Here is a 16153-nt window from a genome sequence, read left to right on the forward strand (position 1 = left end):
GTGGGAATCCCTGGGCTTGCTTATCAGCTTGATCAGATGTGGAGCAGAAGGGAAAGAAGATGCAGTGAAACTTAAAATCTGTCACCACTCACACACCAGAATTTGGTGTCAAGACTCTTTATTACTCAATAACTCAATGTAACCAATTTAGAAAGCACAAAATACAGACATTGAATAATACATTCATATAATTTCATCAAAATTTAAATATCTTCATTTCACTTACAATTCACAAGCAAATACTGCATATAAAACATGAGGGCCAATTTTTTGTTAGAAAGAGTAAACAAAATTTTAAATGTTCCTCAAAAAAGTTTAAGCAAGAAAATATAACAGTATTATCATTAATACAATGATCTAATTTTCAAAAATTACTCCAGCCCTTCATATTTAACTGCTTTCCACTAAAGATGCTAGAATAACTGATAAAATTAGACTTTTATTATTTGTTATATTAGAAGAAAATAACATATTTTATTCACTACCAATAACATGAATTCTGTGAAATTATTATTAAAACACTACTCTTTATACTGCAACAGTGAAGTGTAAGTGAAACAGCAGTTTTAAAAGCATTTTTTAGTAGCTAAAGTACACCTCAGCACTAATTCTGCATAGTTACTACCAAAAAATCTTCTGATAGCCTAAAGTTCTTGTTCTTATCAAAACACCTAAAATACTACCAGAATGAAATTCAGGTTCTGGAGAGAAGCAGGCTTAATACATATAGTAAAGATTAATGAAAAAGCATCAAATTCTATTAAGATTAATTCTGCCTAAAGAAGGCTTGCAAAATCAAAATCAAAATAAATTACGACAGCAAATGTTTCAAATAAAACAAAATTTGATGACATAGGGTTAATTTCCCTCAATATTTAAATATATAATCAATAATGTAACTATGGTAACCCATTACTGCTTTAATCAAGAAAAGAAAGTAGTCTTCATTTTTAAGTAATAATGTAAATTTATGCCCTAGATGATTACAGAGCAGTTAAATAATTTGAGAAATTAGTAATGAGTTCAAAAAAAAGTAAATTGTGTTGTACTTTGTGAGGAAGAGGAAAAGCCTTTTACAGAAGGTGTTGAGTTTTGATCCTGTTCAAATGAAAATGGAAAACTAAAATCATCTTTTCCAGTTCCAAATGTATGAGTTGAAGAGTCTGATGAAAAAGAAAATGTGAAAGCATCTTCTCCTGGTTTTCCAAATAAGTTTCCTGAGGAAAATAAACATTTCAATACCATGCTATTCATGTTACATAATTTGCATAATCTGTTAAATTATGATGTACTGTAAACAATAAATAGGGTAATACTGAATCTCTTAAGTGATTATTAATATTATTAATAATTAAATAATAATTAATAAATTAAAACACCACTCTTTATACTCAACAGTGAAGTGTAAGTAAAACAGTAGTTTTAAAAGCAGTTTTAGTAGCTAACTTATACCTCAGCACTAATTCTGCATAGTTACTACCAAATAATTACAATTATTAATAGTTGTATTCTTATATGCAAAGAACTGTCCTTTGTACTATGAAAAATCAAATAGATCCAAAATTACTTTTAGGTAACTTGAACTTGAGTATAATAAGGGCTAGTATATATGGCAGAAAAAGGGGTAAAACACCTTAACTGGAAGAACAGCACAGAGGCACAGAAACAGGCATGCATAGAAGTATAAGGGTAACAGAAATCAATTCAGCCTGTCAGGAACACTGAGAAATAATAAAAAGTTATTAAAAGGGTATTAATGAAGATGAGCTTGGAAAGACTACTGAACATCCAACTACAGAATCCGGACTTTATTTTATATGTAAGAGAAAGCCATTAAAAGTTTTCAAGTGGAGAGGCACCAGGGTGGCTCAGGCAGTTAAGCAATAGACTCTTGATTTCGGCTCTGGTCACAATCTCAGGATTGTGAGATCAAGCCCTGCCTCCTTATCCACACTGAGTGTAGACCTGCTTAAGATTCTCACTCTCCCATTCCCTGTGCCCCCACCAAAATAATTTGAGCAATTTTTTAAATAAGGCTCACTAAGGAAAGAATACATAGGAAGTTTGGAACAGTAGAGTGTCTACAAGTGGGAATAAAAGGAAAGAAATGAAGGCTTGATCTTAATAGTCATAGCAAAGTGAATGGGGAAAGACGTTGGGTCTGAGAGATACTGCAGAAGTCAAGCTTATTCAACTATTGTTTATGAGTTACTACAATATACTGTTTGTCGCATTGTTCAAGGAAATGAACAGAACAGTGAAAAGGCTTCTACAGTTCTAAAAGGAAATTTTTAAAATTTATTTTTATTTATTTTATAGAGTGAGAGCTTCGCATCTGGCTCTGTGCTCAGCAGGAAGCCTGCTTCCTCCTCTCTCCCTGCCAGCCTCTGTCTACTTGTGATCTTTGTCTGTAAAATAAATAAATAAAATCTTAAAAAAAAAAAACTCCTATACTCATTATAAATAAAATAGATTAATGTTCAAGTTGTAGACAATACAAAGGTGAATAAAACAGAATCCCTGTCCTCAAAGATCTGTGATTAGAAGATTTTATATGTTAAGAAGTAACAACAGACAACAGAATATTTTAAAGTATATAGAAAAAGAAAATATAGAAAATTGAAGGAGAGATCTTTTGGGGGTGAAAAGTTGAAGGGAAATAAAAGGATTTATGGAAACTGGTCTTTGAAGATGATTAGAAAGAAATGGAAGTTGAGGATTTCAGGAAGAAATAAGTAGATAAGAAAGTCTGGGCATATTTGAATTGTAGTTTGTTCTTTGGTCTGGTCAAAAGCATATGTTATTTTTATTAGAAAAGGCTTTAAATGTATGTTGGAATGAGGTTAGGTACATCACATTAGCAGAATAAAAGAAAATAATCATATGATCATCTCAATAGATGCAGAAAAAACATTAGACAAAATTCAACACCCATTCATGATAAAAATTCAATTTAGGCATAGAAGGAACATATCTCAACATAATAAAAGCCATATATGACAAGGCCACAGGTAACACTATACTCAATGGTGAAAGGAGGAGAGGTTTTCCTTTAACATCAGGAACAAAGCAAGAGTACCTACTCTTACCACTCCTATTCAAAGTAGTACTGGAAGTCCTAGATATAGCAGCCAGGCAAGGAAAAGAAATATATATGTATATACATATATACATACACACAATGGAATATTATTGAGCCATGAAAAAGCCAGGAAATCCTGCTATTTATAGTAACACTAATAGCATTATGCTAAGTGAAGTCAGAGTAAGACAAATAATGTATGATTTCATTTGTATGTGGAACCGAAAGAAAAGAAAGAAGAAAAAAAGAAAAAAGAAATGTCCACTAATCACCAGAGCTAGAGCAGTACTGAATATAAAATATATGTATACACATACATATTTGTATGTTGAATGAATCAATCATGGGATAAGAGAAGAAAGAAGACCCAATAAAAAGCACCAGAGAGGGGCGCCTGGGTGGTTCAGTGGGTTAAAGCCTCTGCCTTCTGCTCAGGTCATGATCTCAGGGTCCTGGGATCGAGTCCCACATCGGGGTCTCTGCTCGGCAGGGAGCCTGCTTTATCCTCTCTCTCTCTCTGCCTGCCTCTCTACCTGCTTGTGATCTCTGTCTGTCAAATAAATAAATAAAATAAAGCACCAGAGATATAGGAGGAAATCTAAGAACTTCGGAAAGAAGATGAGAATAATCAACTATTACAAATGCTACAAAGATAGTGAATATGATAATAAATACAAAATACCCATATTGTTTAATAATTGTTAAGTCACTAGTAGTTATTGGAGAATTAAGTGGAGTAGTGAAAGAAGATAAATTGTTACAAAAATAATTAGTGAGTGGTGCAGAAGTAATAGAATTTTAAGAGAATAAACTGAGGGTCTGAGAAAATCAGAAGGCAAACTAAATAAAAAGTGAGGAAGTTAACATGTTTTTTTATGTAGCAAACTTCAAATCACTTACCAATTTCTTGTTGTGAAGAGAGAGGATTTAAATTTTCAGCAGAATAATGTTCATTAAACTGAAAAATAATTTCCATTCAGTATTACTCAAGAAATCAGTAAAACAGTATATATGGCATTTATATTTGAATATAAAACCTGGTTCTTTTAACAAGCATAATTATAGTAGACGAAATGGCAACATTCTATATAGCACATTTCTGTGCTTTAAAACCTATCATTTGCTTATATTAAAATAAGGCTTATTGATTTGATTCTGGCAATAGATAATACATTAAAAGGATATATATAGTGTACTAAAGATAGTTCCTACTTCGGAATATTAATATAACCTAAAATTCTAATTAACTTTTGCTTTATCTGGAGGCCTTTTACATAACAGGCTCTTGGTATTGTTCTCCAGCTTATAAAAATAATGGGAAATATGACAGCTTCACATCAGTTCAGATCAAGTTTTGCTGCCAAAAGAGTTTGTTTTCTTTGTAAAACAGTTTTTTTTTTAAAATGGGATCATAACAACACAGTTTTCTGTCCCCTTTTTTTCTCTTAATGCTGCATAATGAGCATTTTCCCCTGTCACTATTTTTCTAAAACCAGATTCTTTTCATGGAATTTTCATATTCTTCCATATGAATATATCATACAGTTTCTTTCTTTTTAAAAAGTTATTTAAAAACATACAGTGTGATATTAGTTTCAGGTGAACAATTTAATGATTCAATACTTACAAAACCCAGTGCTCATCATAAGTGCACTCCTTAATTAGTCCATCCCCCCACCCCCTACCCTTTGGTAACCATCAGTTTGTTCTCTATAGTTAAGAGTCTGTTTCTTGGTTTGCAATCATTCTTTCACTTTGGACATTTAGGTCACTTCTGGGTTTTTTTCCTAATACAAATTACACTTGAATAAATACTGTTATGCACAGATTTACATTTTGACAATTAATAAGGAAAGCTATTTTTCCCAGAGATTTTATAAGTTACTTGAATTTCTTTTTCAGTGAATTATTATCTATTCATCTAAAGAACTTTGTATATATCTCTACTGAAGTAGTAATTCTTACTAATCCATATAAGCTTTTTATATATTAAAGACATTAATTCTTTATATTATTGCAAATATTTTATATCACATTATCATTTTGCCTTTAAAATATATTTTTTAAGATTTTTATTTATTTATTTGACAGACAGAGATCACAAGTAGGCAGAGAGGCAGGCAGAGAGAGAGAGGAGGAAGCAGGCTCCCTGCTGAGCAGAGAGCCCAATGCGGGCCTAGATCCCAAAACTCTGAGATCATGACCTGAGCTGAATGCAGAGGCTTTAACCCACTGAGCCACCCAGGCGCCCAAAATATTTTTTTAACATACAAAAATTCTCTATGGAACCAAACCCAAACTCTTTTTATTTACTTTTGGCTCTTCTTCCACTGTTTTAATGCTCAGAGAATCCTTCCTCTTACTAAGATCTGATGAATATTTAAAGTTTCAAGACTTTCTAGCCCATACTATTGATCAATTTATCAATCCTTGTATCATTATCACATTTGACTGCTCTCACTTCCCCCTCACCAGTCTTTTCAACAATATTTTTATTATTAATGTCTGTAGGATATATAATATTTTATTTATAAAATAGGTAAATATTCTTATTTTTGTCAGTTTAATGACCAGTTCATAAATTCTGTCAATTTTTTTCAAAGAACCAACTTTGGCTTTGTCAATTTTCTCTATTGCTTATTTTCTATTTCATTGATTTATCTTATCTCCTTTGTTTTTTCATTCTATTTACTTTGGGTTTACTTTATCTCTTCTTCTAAATTTTCTTTCTTTTTAAAAAACATTTTATTTATTCATTTGCCAGAGAGAGAGGGAGAGAGAGACAGAGTGCAAGCACAAGCAGGGGGAGCAGCAGGCAGAGGGAGAAGTAGGCTCTTGCATAGCAAGGAACTCAATGCAGGACTATCCCAGGACCCTGGGATCATGACCTGAGCTGAAGGCAGCCGCTTAACCAACTGAGCCCACTCAATGTCTCTCTCTCTTTTTAAGCTTTATTTATTTATTTGACAGAGAGAGAGAGCACAGCAGGAGGAAGAGCAGGTAGAAGGAGAGGTAGAAGCAGGCTCTTAGCTTAGTGGAGAGACTGAGGCTGATTGAGCCACCCAGGGCCCTATTTGCTAGATTTTCAAGGTGAAAACTTAGGTCACTGATTTTTAGACCTTTCTTCTTTTCTATCAACTGAATTATTTAAAATATTAATTATATTATTTAAAGCTATGGTTTTATTCTAGTTTTGGCAATATCCCTCAATTTTGATACACTGAATTTTCATAATCATTTCAAAATCTTCTCTACTTTCTCTCCTGATTTCTTCTTTGATCCATGCCCTACTTACTTAGGATTTTCCTTCTATCTTATTGATTTCTAATTTCATTATACTGTGGGCAGAGAACATGCTCTGTTTGATCTCAATTCTTTGAAATTTAGTAAGACTCATTTAATGGCCCAGAATATGGTTTTGGTGAATATACCATCAGAACTTGAAAAGAATATACAGGCACACCTCAGAAATATTTCAAGTTTGGTTCCAGACCACCACAAAAATGTGAATATCAGAATAAAGCAAGTACAATGAATTTTTTGTTTCCCAATGGATATAAAAATTATGTTTATACTACACTATTAAGTGTGCAATAGTGTCACATCTTTAAAAGTGCATAAATTTAAAAATACTTTATTGCTAAAATATGTAGTTATGCATGTAGTTATAGAAAACTTTCACCTGAGCTTTCAGTGAGCTGTAATCACTGATCACAGACCACCAGAACAAATATAATAATAATGAAAAAGTTTGAAATATTGTGAAAATTACCAAAACGTGACACAGAGATACAAAATGAGCAAATGCTATTGGAAAAACGTTGCCAGCAGACTTGTTTGACACAGAATTGCCACAAACCTTCAATTTATTTAAAAAAAAAAAAAGGCAGTATCCGCACAGTGCAATAAAAAAAGACGTGCCTATATAAGCTGCGGAGCTGAAGTTGCTGTGTGGTTGGTGTTCTATAAATGTCAGTTAGGCCAAGAGGGTTGATGGTATTGTTCAGATTTTATAGACCTTTATGGATTATGTTATCTAATTCAATCAAATGCTGAGAGAAGGGTGCTAAAAATCTCCAATCAAGTTTGTGTTTTTTGTTTTTGTATTTTTTTAGTGTAGCTGACAATGTTACATTAGTTTTGGGTGCACAACTTAGTGAATTGACAAGTTTATACATGATGCTATGATGCTATAACCACATGCATAATTACAATCCATCCCATTACATTGCTATTACAATATCATTGACTGTATTCCTTATGGTCTGTTTTTCATTTGTTTCTGTATTTTGAAGCTATTATTAGGCACATACACATATGTCATTGTTACATCTTCCTTAAGAACTGGACTTTTTATTTTTTTTTTTTATTAGAGAGAGAGTGAGCAGGGGGCAGAGGAAGAGGAGGAAGCAGGGAACTCAGCAGGGAACTCAACCACTGAGCAGGGAACTCAATGCAGGACTTGATCCTAGTACCCTGGGATCATGACCAGAGCTAAAAGCAGATGCTTAACATACTAAACCATCCAGTTGTCCCTAGCCCTTTTATTCTTAAGAAATTGTCCATACATACAATAGAATATTACTCAGCCATCAGAAAGGATGAAAATCCAGCTTTTCCATCAACATGGAAAGGATTGGATATTATGCTAAGTGAAGTAAGTCAAGCAGAGAAAGTCAATTATCATATGGTTTCACTTACTTGTGCAATGTAAGGAATAGCACAGAGGACATTAGGAGAAGGAAGAGAAAAACGAAGGAGGGGAAATTGGAGGTGGAGACGAACCATGAGAGACTATGGACTCCAAGAAACCAACTGAGGTTTTAGGAGGGGAAAGAGGTGGGGGGATGGGTTAGCCCAGTGATGGGTATTAAGGAGGGCACATACTGCATGGAACACTGGGTGCTATATGCAAACAATGAACCTTGGAACACTACACCAAAAAGTAATGTTGTATTGTATGATGAGTAACATAGTAAAAGATTTTTTTAACATAACATAATAAAAAAGATCCATCTCTAGCAATATGCTTTGTCTTGAAGATTACCTAAAATGATATAAGTATAGCCACTGTGAACTTCTTACTGTTTTTATGATGATGTATCTGTTCCTAACCACTAACCTTTTTTTCTTTCAAGATTTTATTTACATTGAAGTTAGTTAACATAGTATAGTATTAGTTACAGGGGTAGAATTTACTGCTTCATGACTTGCATATAACATCCAGTGACAGTGTTCATTATATCAAGTGCCCTGCTTAATGCCCATCACCCAGTTATCCAACCCCTCACCCACCTCCTCTCTAAGGTTTGTTCAAAACCCTCAGTTTGTTACTGATTGTTAAGAGTCTTGTGGTTTGTCTCTCTGTCTTACTTTATTTTCCCTCCTTTCCCTTATGTTCATCTGTTTTCTTTCTTAAATTCCACATATGAGTGAAATCATATAGTATTTGTCTTTCTCTGACTGAATTATTTTACTTAGCATAATGCCCTCTAGTTCCATTCATATTGTTGCACATGGCAACAGTTCATTCTTTTTGGTGGCTGAGTAAAATTCCTCTATGTGTGAGTGTGTGTGTATCATGTCATCTGCAAATAGTGAAAGGTTGATGGGTATTAAGGAAGGCACTTATTGTGACAAGCACTGGGTGTTGTATGTAAGTGATGAATCACTAAATTCTACCCTGAACCTAATATTACACTGTATGTTAACTAACAGGAATTTAAACAAAAACTTGAAAAAAGAAAAAAAAGAAAAAAATGTTTCCTGTTGATAGCTTATAGTAGCTATCAATGAGCTGTTTTTTAATCCACTCTTATAATCTCCACTTTAATGGAGTGATTAGCCCATTTACAGTTAATGGAATTATTAAAACTTATCATATTTGGGTCTAACATTTTACTATTTGTTTTCTGTTTGCTCTCTCTGAGTTTTGTTACTCTATCACTTCTCTGCTTTATTTTGGATTAATTTTTTTCTAGGATTCCACCTTAATTTATTGCCAATCTTGTTTTTGAACATTTTCTTGATTATTCTTGACCAGGAAACTTAGTAATTATCTGTGAATTTCATTCCCCACCCCAAGACCACAAAACAAAACCAAACAAAAAATTAAAGATAAACCATCTTGCCAGGATTCCAATTAGATTAGAATTGAATTACATTTATAAATTATTTTGGGAAGAAATACACATTTACAATATTTTATTCCTATATAGCTATCTCATATGTCTATGTACTCAATAATTTTTTCACTAATTTTTGTGGTACATGTTTGTACATGTTTCCTGTTAAAGTTACATGCATGTATTTTCCACTAATCTTAATATTATAAATGACAATTATCCAATGGTGTTCTATTTTTTTAATGCCCAGCATACACCTTCTCGGAATTACCTTTTTTTGAAATAAGCATTGAGATAAAAATTAAGACAAAGTATTTATCATGAAATACTATGAAGTATATAATACTATATCATCCAACAATAAATTTGTAATTTCAACCATTTAATATAATGTTGGGAGTACAGGAAGGAATATTCTAATCCACATAAAACTGGCCAAATGTGACTAATTTAAATGAGCAACAACAAAAAATACTCTATTATACTTCCATATACATTATTCATTGTTTAGAATTTTTCTAAGGCTTTAGGTATATAAACTCATTTAATATCCATAAAACCAATGGTAAAAATCTTTTTTAAAGATTTTATTTGTGAGAGAGAGAGACAGAGTGAGCGAGCACAGCAGGAGGAGCAGTAAGCAGAGGGAGAAGCAGGCTCCCTGATTAATAAGGAGCCCAATGGGGGACTAGATCCCAGCTCACAACTGAGCTAAAGGCAGATATACTCAACTAACAGACCCATCCAGGTGCCCCCTCAATGGCAAAAATTCTTATTTCCATTTTACAGATGAGAAACAGGAAGCTATGTACCCAAAATCCTACATCCAGAACACATTCAACCAGGTGGCATCAGAATCTGGTCTTGACTACAGTACTGTGCTCTCTACTGACCAAATAAGGCACATCTTAATTTTCAGTTTCAATTGCCAAATATGGAAATAAGCACTTTACTGTTCTATCACTGAATAGCATAAATCACTATGAGAAGAAAACTAGGTCTTTTAAAATTAACCAATAATGTTGTTATGTACACATACGTAAATAAAAACACTGACTAATAACCTTGAGAATTTTTCACACTGAGAAATGAAAAGTTTGTTTAGAAGTTAGGCACATGAACTGTGGCTCAGTCAGTTAAGCTTTTGACTCTTCATTTTCACCCAGGTCATGATTTCAGGGCTGTGAGTTGGAGCCCCAATTCAAGCTCTGCACCAGTGAGGAGTCTACTTAATATTCTCTCTCTCCCTCTGCCCTTTCCCTGCTCACTCACTTGCTTACTCTCTCTCAAATAAAGAAATACATCTTTTTTTTTAAAAAGTTCTTTCTGCTCCTCCCCACCCTTGCTTACATGTATGAGTGCATTTGAGTACCTCAAAAAAAAAATTACTTGAGGTACCAGTGTATATTTTTTTAGAAATAAAACTTTAGTTTCTCATTATTACCTGATCTGATGAGATTTCTGAATCAAATATAGTAGAATCAAATAAATTCAATCCAGGAGATCTAGAAGTATAATTTTTAAGAAAAGAAAATCCAGGAGATTCCTTTTGTGTTTGACTTTCAGGCATTATATTTCTGTTTCTATTACAAAGAAATAAGAAATAATAAAAATGTTAAAAATATATTACTAAATATTGTAGACCAGTAAACAATATCACGGAAATAAGAATTTGCACAGTAGAAAAAGGAAGAGAATAGTTCTTAAAGTGACAAACCTCTTGAGAAAAAGATAGTTTGAGGTAGATAACAATGTTAAAGTAGATCAGTTATGGAATAATGAATTCCAACTGAGAATATACTGTCTGGCTCAATCTAGATATTTCCACTGTCATTAATTTACTTATTCCTCACAGGAAACCTATGAAATAAGTGCTATTATTACCACCTCCATTTTACAGAAGAAAATTTTGAAGCATAGAAAGGTTAAATGACTTTCTCCAAGAAATGGAAGTGCCAGAGTTGGGATTTGAGTTCAGCAATCCAGATTCAAATTCCCAGCTCTTAACTTTCAGGCTATGTCTCCAAGATCTTGAAAGACAATTACAAGATTTTAGTATTGATGAGGAGTCAGTCATTACATACTGTTGCATAAGGAAGTTAAACTATAAAATGATTTGGGAACAATAATTAGAGAAGAGAGTGGCTAAATGAATTCTGGAGGCAGAGCTGCCTGTATTTTTTTTCTTCTGAACATCCATGTCTTGGCTTTAATATTGTGCATATTGGCCTCTGTGGCACTACAAGTAAACATGAAAATAGTTCCCATTTCCATGCACAGGTATTCAGCTATAACACCATTTAAAATTAGTATGAATGACCTGGACCCCTGACACAAATATTATATGTTAAGAAAGAAGAAATATCAATAGCCAAAAATAGATAGATAAATAAAATTAGTATGGACAAAGAAAGTTTGCAATAGTTAATATTCATTTGATAACTACAAATAAATGAATATTAAATCAAGCAAGAAATAGGCTATGTTCAATATGCTCTAGGTGTCAGGGTATAATAATCAATGTTATTTAAAACTTAATTTCTTTTTTTCTTTAAAGGGACATCTCTTCTGTAGGTGGGTGCTCAAATGAAAACGGAAGAATGCTTTCTTTGACCATAGGAACAAAATTCAGACACAAGAGAGTGCTTATCTCCTCCTCTGAAAGAATACATTTGCTCATTATCTCCCTCTCCAGGCATCACTTCCCATATTCTTAATGAAAATGCTTACAATTACCAACCCCAAAATTCTATCTTCAAGGGTAAGTTATAAATTTTTAAAAAAGAGTGTTTCATTATATTTAAAAAGTCAAATTCCAGCACACTAATGCTAAAAATGACTTAAATTTCTTAGCATCCACGTAATGTATTTCCATGAATTTTCTATTATGTGCAGAATTATCTTCCTTAAGAAGTAAAATGAAGTTTGAATAATACAGTTTGTGGTGTGGTGACATTAGCAACTGCCAGTTCTTGCCCATCAATGGGTCCCAATTCTTTCAATGTCTTGGAGAGATTTGGCCTTGTTCATTCTTCAATAGAGGTTACTGACTGTGAGTAAAGTGTTCTACTTTTTCCCTCTAAAGTGGCTGTGATGGCTGGAGATTTCATCTGTAGAAAAGCACTATTGGTTAAATAATCTAAAACCACCTGGAGTTTAGTGGTTGGAGAACGCTGGATATTTTAAGGAAGCTGGCTATATAAGCTGGGCAGTTTTCCTTTCTTTCTGTTTCAAATGTATATGTGTACAGTCCATCTACATCACTGAATACCAAGTATTAAGAGGAATATATGCACTTGTGGCTATTTTAAACACCTCAGTGGCACACACAGCTGAAATGACATTTGCAGAAGCTACTTCAGGAATGACTTGTTTTACTACTCCTTGAGTGAATCTCTAGGTAATACCCTTAATATTATATTGTCCTGCTCTCTTGACGGACTTTTGGAAAATCCACTGAATATGATCAAGATCATCTCCATCTAATGGAACTCCTTCTCTAAAAGCTGCTCCTTAGGCCACTACAGGATCCTTACATACTCAATACATTGTTCTGGTAGCCTGGGCATAGACTCAAAGGTGTACATGGGATCTGTGGAATCTGTGGAAGATACAGTTCTAGTGCACATTCAATACAAGCAGTAATTCCAGGCAAAATCACCCAGGCATTTCCTTTAAAACCTTCTGTCCCTCCATCTATCCAAAGGACAATGGAGCTTAGGTCTTATACACCATCTTCATAATTTAGGAGAGATATCAACATGCCATTAAATCCATCTTCTGGCCATGACAGAGTCCAGTCCACTTATAATTATATGATATTGTTGATAAAAAAACGTCATTAAAATCCTGAAATCTTGTTGAAATATGGAACTACACTGCAATTAGGAACTCTGTCATTTAGAAATTCTGCAGCAATTTAGCCTTAGGTCTTTCAACATCTTAAGGCCAATATAAAAACTGCCTATTTAGACTGAAAACATCTATAGTGTCCATGTCTATAACATAAATCTGTCTAAACCCAGACAACGCCAGATTTTTCAGGAGCTCACATCCTAAGCTTCCAGTCCAATGACCAGAACTTTACAAGTATCTAAAAAAAACGAGAAATTCAGTGCTCAGTTTGAAATCAGGGTGTGTGAAGGGTCCAGATCACTCGAGGAACTTCTTTTTGGTTGCAGCGACCTTCCCAGTGTCTAGTGTCCCCACACCCAGAAACAACAGCCATTTTCTCAGCCAGCAGCTCCTCTATTCTTGTCTTTGTCTCTGGCTCTTCACCAGCATGTTCTCCTGAGCTGCCTGCATTTGAATCTCAACTCTATTACTGACAAGTTGTATCACCTGGGAGTCTGTTTCCTCTTCTATAAAATAAGAATAATAATGTATTTATATCTCATAAAGTTGGGAATATTAAATGAGCAATACTTTTAAAGGGTTTAGACAGTTTATGCTTTTGACAGATAGGACAAAAATCTGAAGATCTTTCCATAACTGTCTCCACTGACCATCAATGAGTCACTTAACTTTACAGATCAGTTTTCTCATCCGTAAGTGGAGGTTTATGGCAAACATATCCTTTTACAGTTCTCATATTTGATGGTGAATTCCACTTTGAATATACTGTGTGTGAATCAACAGCATAACTTTACTATATAAAACTGATTAGCAATTTAAAATACAGAAATAGAACATGGATGAGAGAGTTCTGAAGTGGAATCAGTTTTAAAAGAATCTTTCATTTTGTAGTTTAAAAAGGGATTAAACTAAACAAAAAGGTTAAATGCAACCTTTTCTCTTAGCTGTAAACAACAAATCTGTTGTTACCCAAGTTAAATAATCATGTTAAGAGATATTATTGCCTACACCAAAGTTATGTAATAGATGGCAATTCTTGCTTTAGGCACTACAACATAAGGAAAAATGACAGCTGGAACATTATTCAATGATGTCCACAATTTACAATACATGATAATAACTTTTTAACTTGACATTTAATATTTTTCATATACTTTTTATCCTTTAGAAAATCTTAAATGTATACTATTGCACTGGATAAGTACTCATAATCTATATCCACTTCAGCTGAATGCTGTAGGAAAAATGGGGAAGAGGTTATATGAAACAAGAATGGCAGAATGTTAATAATTGTTTAAAGAGGGCAATAAGTACATGGAGGTTCATTACACTAGTCTCTCTCCTTTGTGTATTTGAAATACTCCATAATAAAACCTTTTTAAAAGTTACAGGTACTAGACATTTTACTATTCTTATCAATTATTTATAAAATATTGGCTCAACATATATAGATTCTTTAATAATAGTTATTAATTAAAATCCTACATTTCAAAGGGGGGGGTTTTAGGGAATAGTTTCTCCAAAGGTTCAGGTGTTTTCACAGCTTCAGGCGTTTTTAAAAATAAAGGAATTTCAGAAGTTTGTAGAAAGTTCTCAGCCCTTTCTTCTACTTCATCACTATTATTTTCTATTGGCTTCTCAAAATGTTCTGCACATATAACCTGCAAATTCAAAATAATAAAAAACTATAAAAATGAATGTTATTTTTTAAAAATGTTATTACATTAACAAATTCACATGTAAAAATGTGTGAGGAAAAAACACCATATTAATCAATGATGTTATATGTCATAAACATAAGTAAAATAAGAATAATTGATGAAAGAGATACCAAAATATAATTGTGTAAAATATGGAAAAAAAGTTTTTAATTTTCTGATTTCTCTTTTCTTCCCAGCTCCACCTCCCTTACCTCTACCTAAAAAAGGAAATGATAGCCAGAACATACTCAAATTGATGAAGAAAAATGGTTAAGGATGTTTTTTAAAATTCTACATCATGCACTGTCTCATGAATTGTCTATGATATACAGGAAGGGAAAAGTGATTTACTTCCAAGCAATCTTATTCTCATTGGTGTGTTCTTTGCACATTTTGTCCTTATAAATTCACTACTTTCCTGCAAAGGTTGAAAATGTGAATACTAATTTTCCCTTATATCATTTTGTGGGGTAGGACTATGATTCCTGAAATATGTTTGCTATAATAAACCCTATTTCAGAAACAATTTGGGTCTGTCTACCAAAAATATTTTAAATGTTCTTTTTACCTGCTCTTTTTTTTTTTAAGGTTTTATTTATTTATTTGACAGACAGAGATCACAAGTAGGCAGAGAGGTAGGCAAAGAGAGCAGTGGGGGGGGGGGGACGCAGGCTCCCCGCAGAGCAGAGAGTCCAATGTGGGGCTCGATTCCAGGACCCTGGGATCATAAACTGAGCTGAAGGCAGAGGCCTTAACCCACTGAGCCACCCAGGCACCCCTTTACCTGCTCTTCTTGAGAAGAATTCTACTGTGTCATTTATCTTGCTTTAACCCTTAGCAGCTAACTTAGTAAAGCCAATAAACATTGTCTACATCTATCATTAATGTTTTCCACTATTAAAAAATATTTTGGAAAATACTTTTGTGGCAAACACCAGTCTTGAACTGCTTTAGAAAGTCATTCAATTTTACCAAACAAAATTGTTTTCTTCAGTTGTGATATAAATATATATGTATATATACATATACATATGATCAATTATTAACAACAACTCTGTGTATTTTCATATAAACTTTTTGTGGCTTCATTTTTTAAATCTAGAACTCCTCTAAGGAACAGAAGCTTTAACATCACAGGAACTTGATTACTAACCTAAAACACCTAGACCTCACATATATAATCATCACTAATCTGAAATTAAAGTGGAAACAGCATTTTAAATTGGAATATTTTGCTTAGAAATCACAAATCAAATATTTGACTTACTTGTGAAGTACATTTTGATTCTCTCAATTGTCTTACTGTCCCTTTATCTTCACTCTCAGCATCTGTTTGTTACAGGAGAACAAACTAGTTTTTCTTTTGGCAATTTAATTGTAAAGAAAACATA

At 33.2% G+C, this 16153-nt stretch overlaps 1 protein-coding gene and 1 pseudogene across 1 annotated transcript in view; both read right to left on the reverse strand.

Moving 5' to 3' along the window:
* Positions 1 to 1023: 1023 nt before the first annotated feature.
* Positions 1024 to 16153, reverse strand: part of C13H14orf39 (chromosome 13 C14orf39 homolog) — a 57151-nt gene continuing 42021 nt past the window's right edge. The window contains exons 13-17 of the mRNA XM_059371295.1: positions 16030 to 16091; positions 14548 to 14723; positions 10652 to 10796; positions 3983 to 4040; positions 1024 to 1217 (exon numbers count right to left, since the gene is read on the reverse strand). Of these exons, the coding sequence (XP_059227278.1) occupies positions 1024 to 1217; positions 3983 to 4040; positions 10652 to 10796; positions 14548 to 14723; positions 16030 to 16091 (635 nt within the window). The remainder of the gene's footprint in view (positions 1218 to 3982; positions 4041 to 10651; positions 10797 to 14547; positions 14724 to 16029; positions 16092 to 16153) is intronic.
* LOC131998845 (NEDD8-activating enzyme E1 catalytic subunit-like) lies at positions 12114 to 13450 on the reverse strand (annotated as a pseudogene).

The sequence above is a fragment of the Mustela nigripes genome, chromosome 13 (assembly GCF_022355385.1).
Source record: "Mustela nigripes isolate SB6536 chromosome 13, MUSNIG.SB6536, whole genome shotgun sequence".
In the NCBI taxonomy this organism is placed as follows: domain Eukaryota; kingdom Metazoa; phylum Chordata; class Mammalia; order Carnivora; family Mustelidae; genus Mustela; species Mustela nigripes.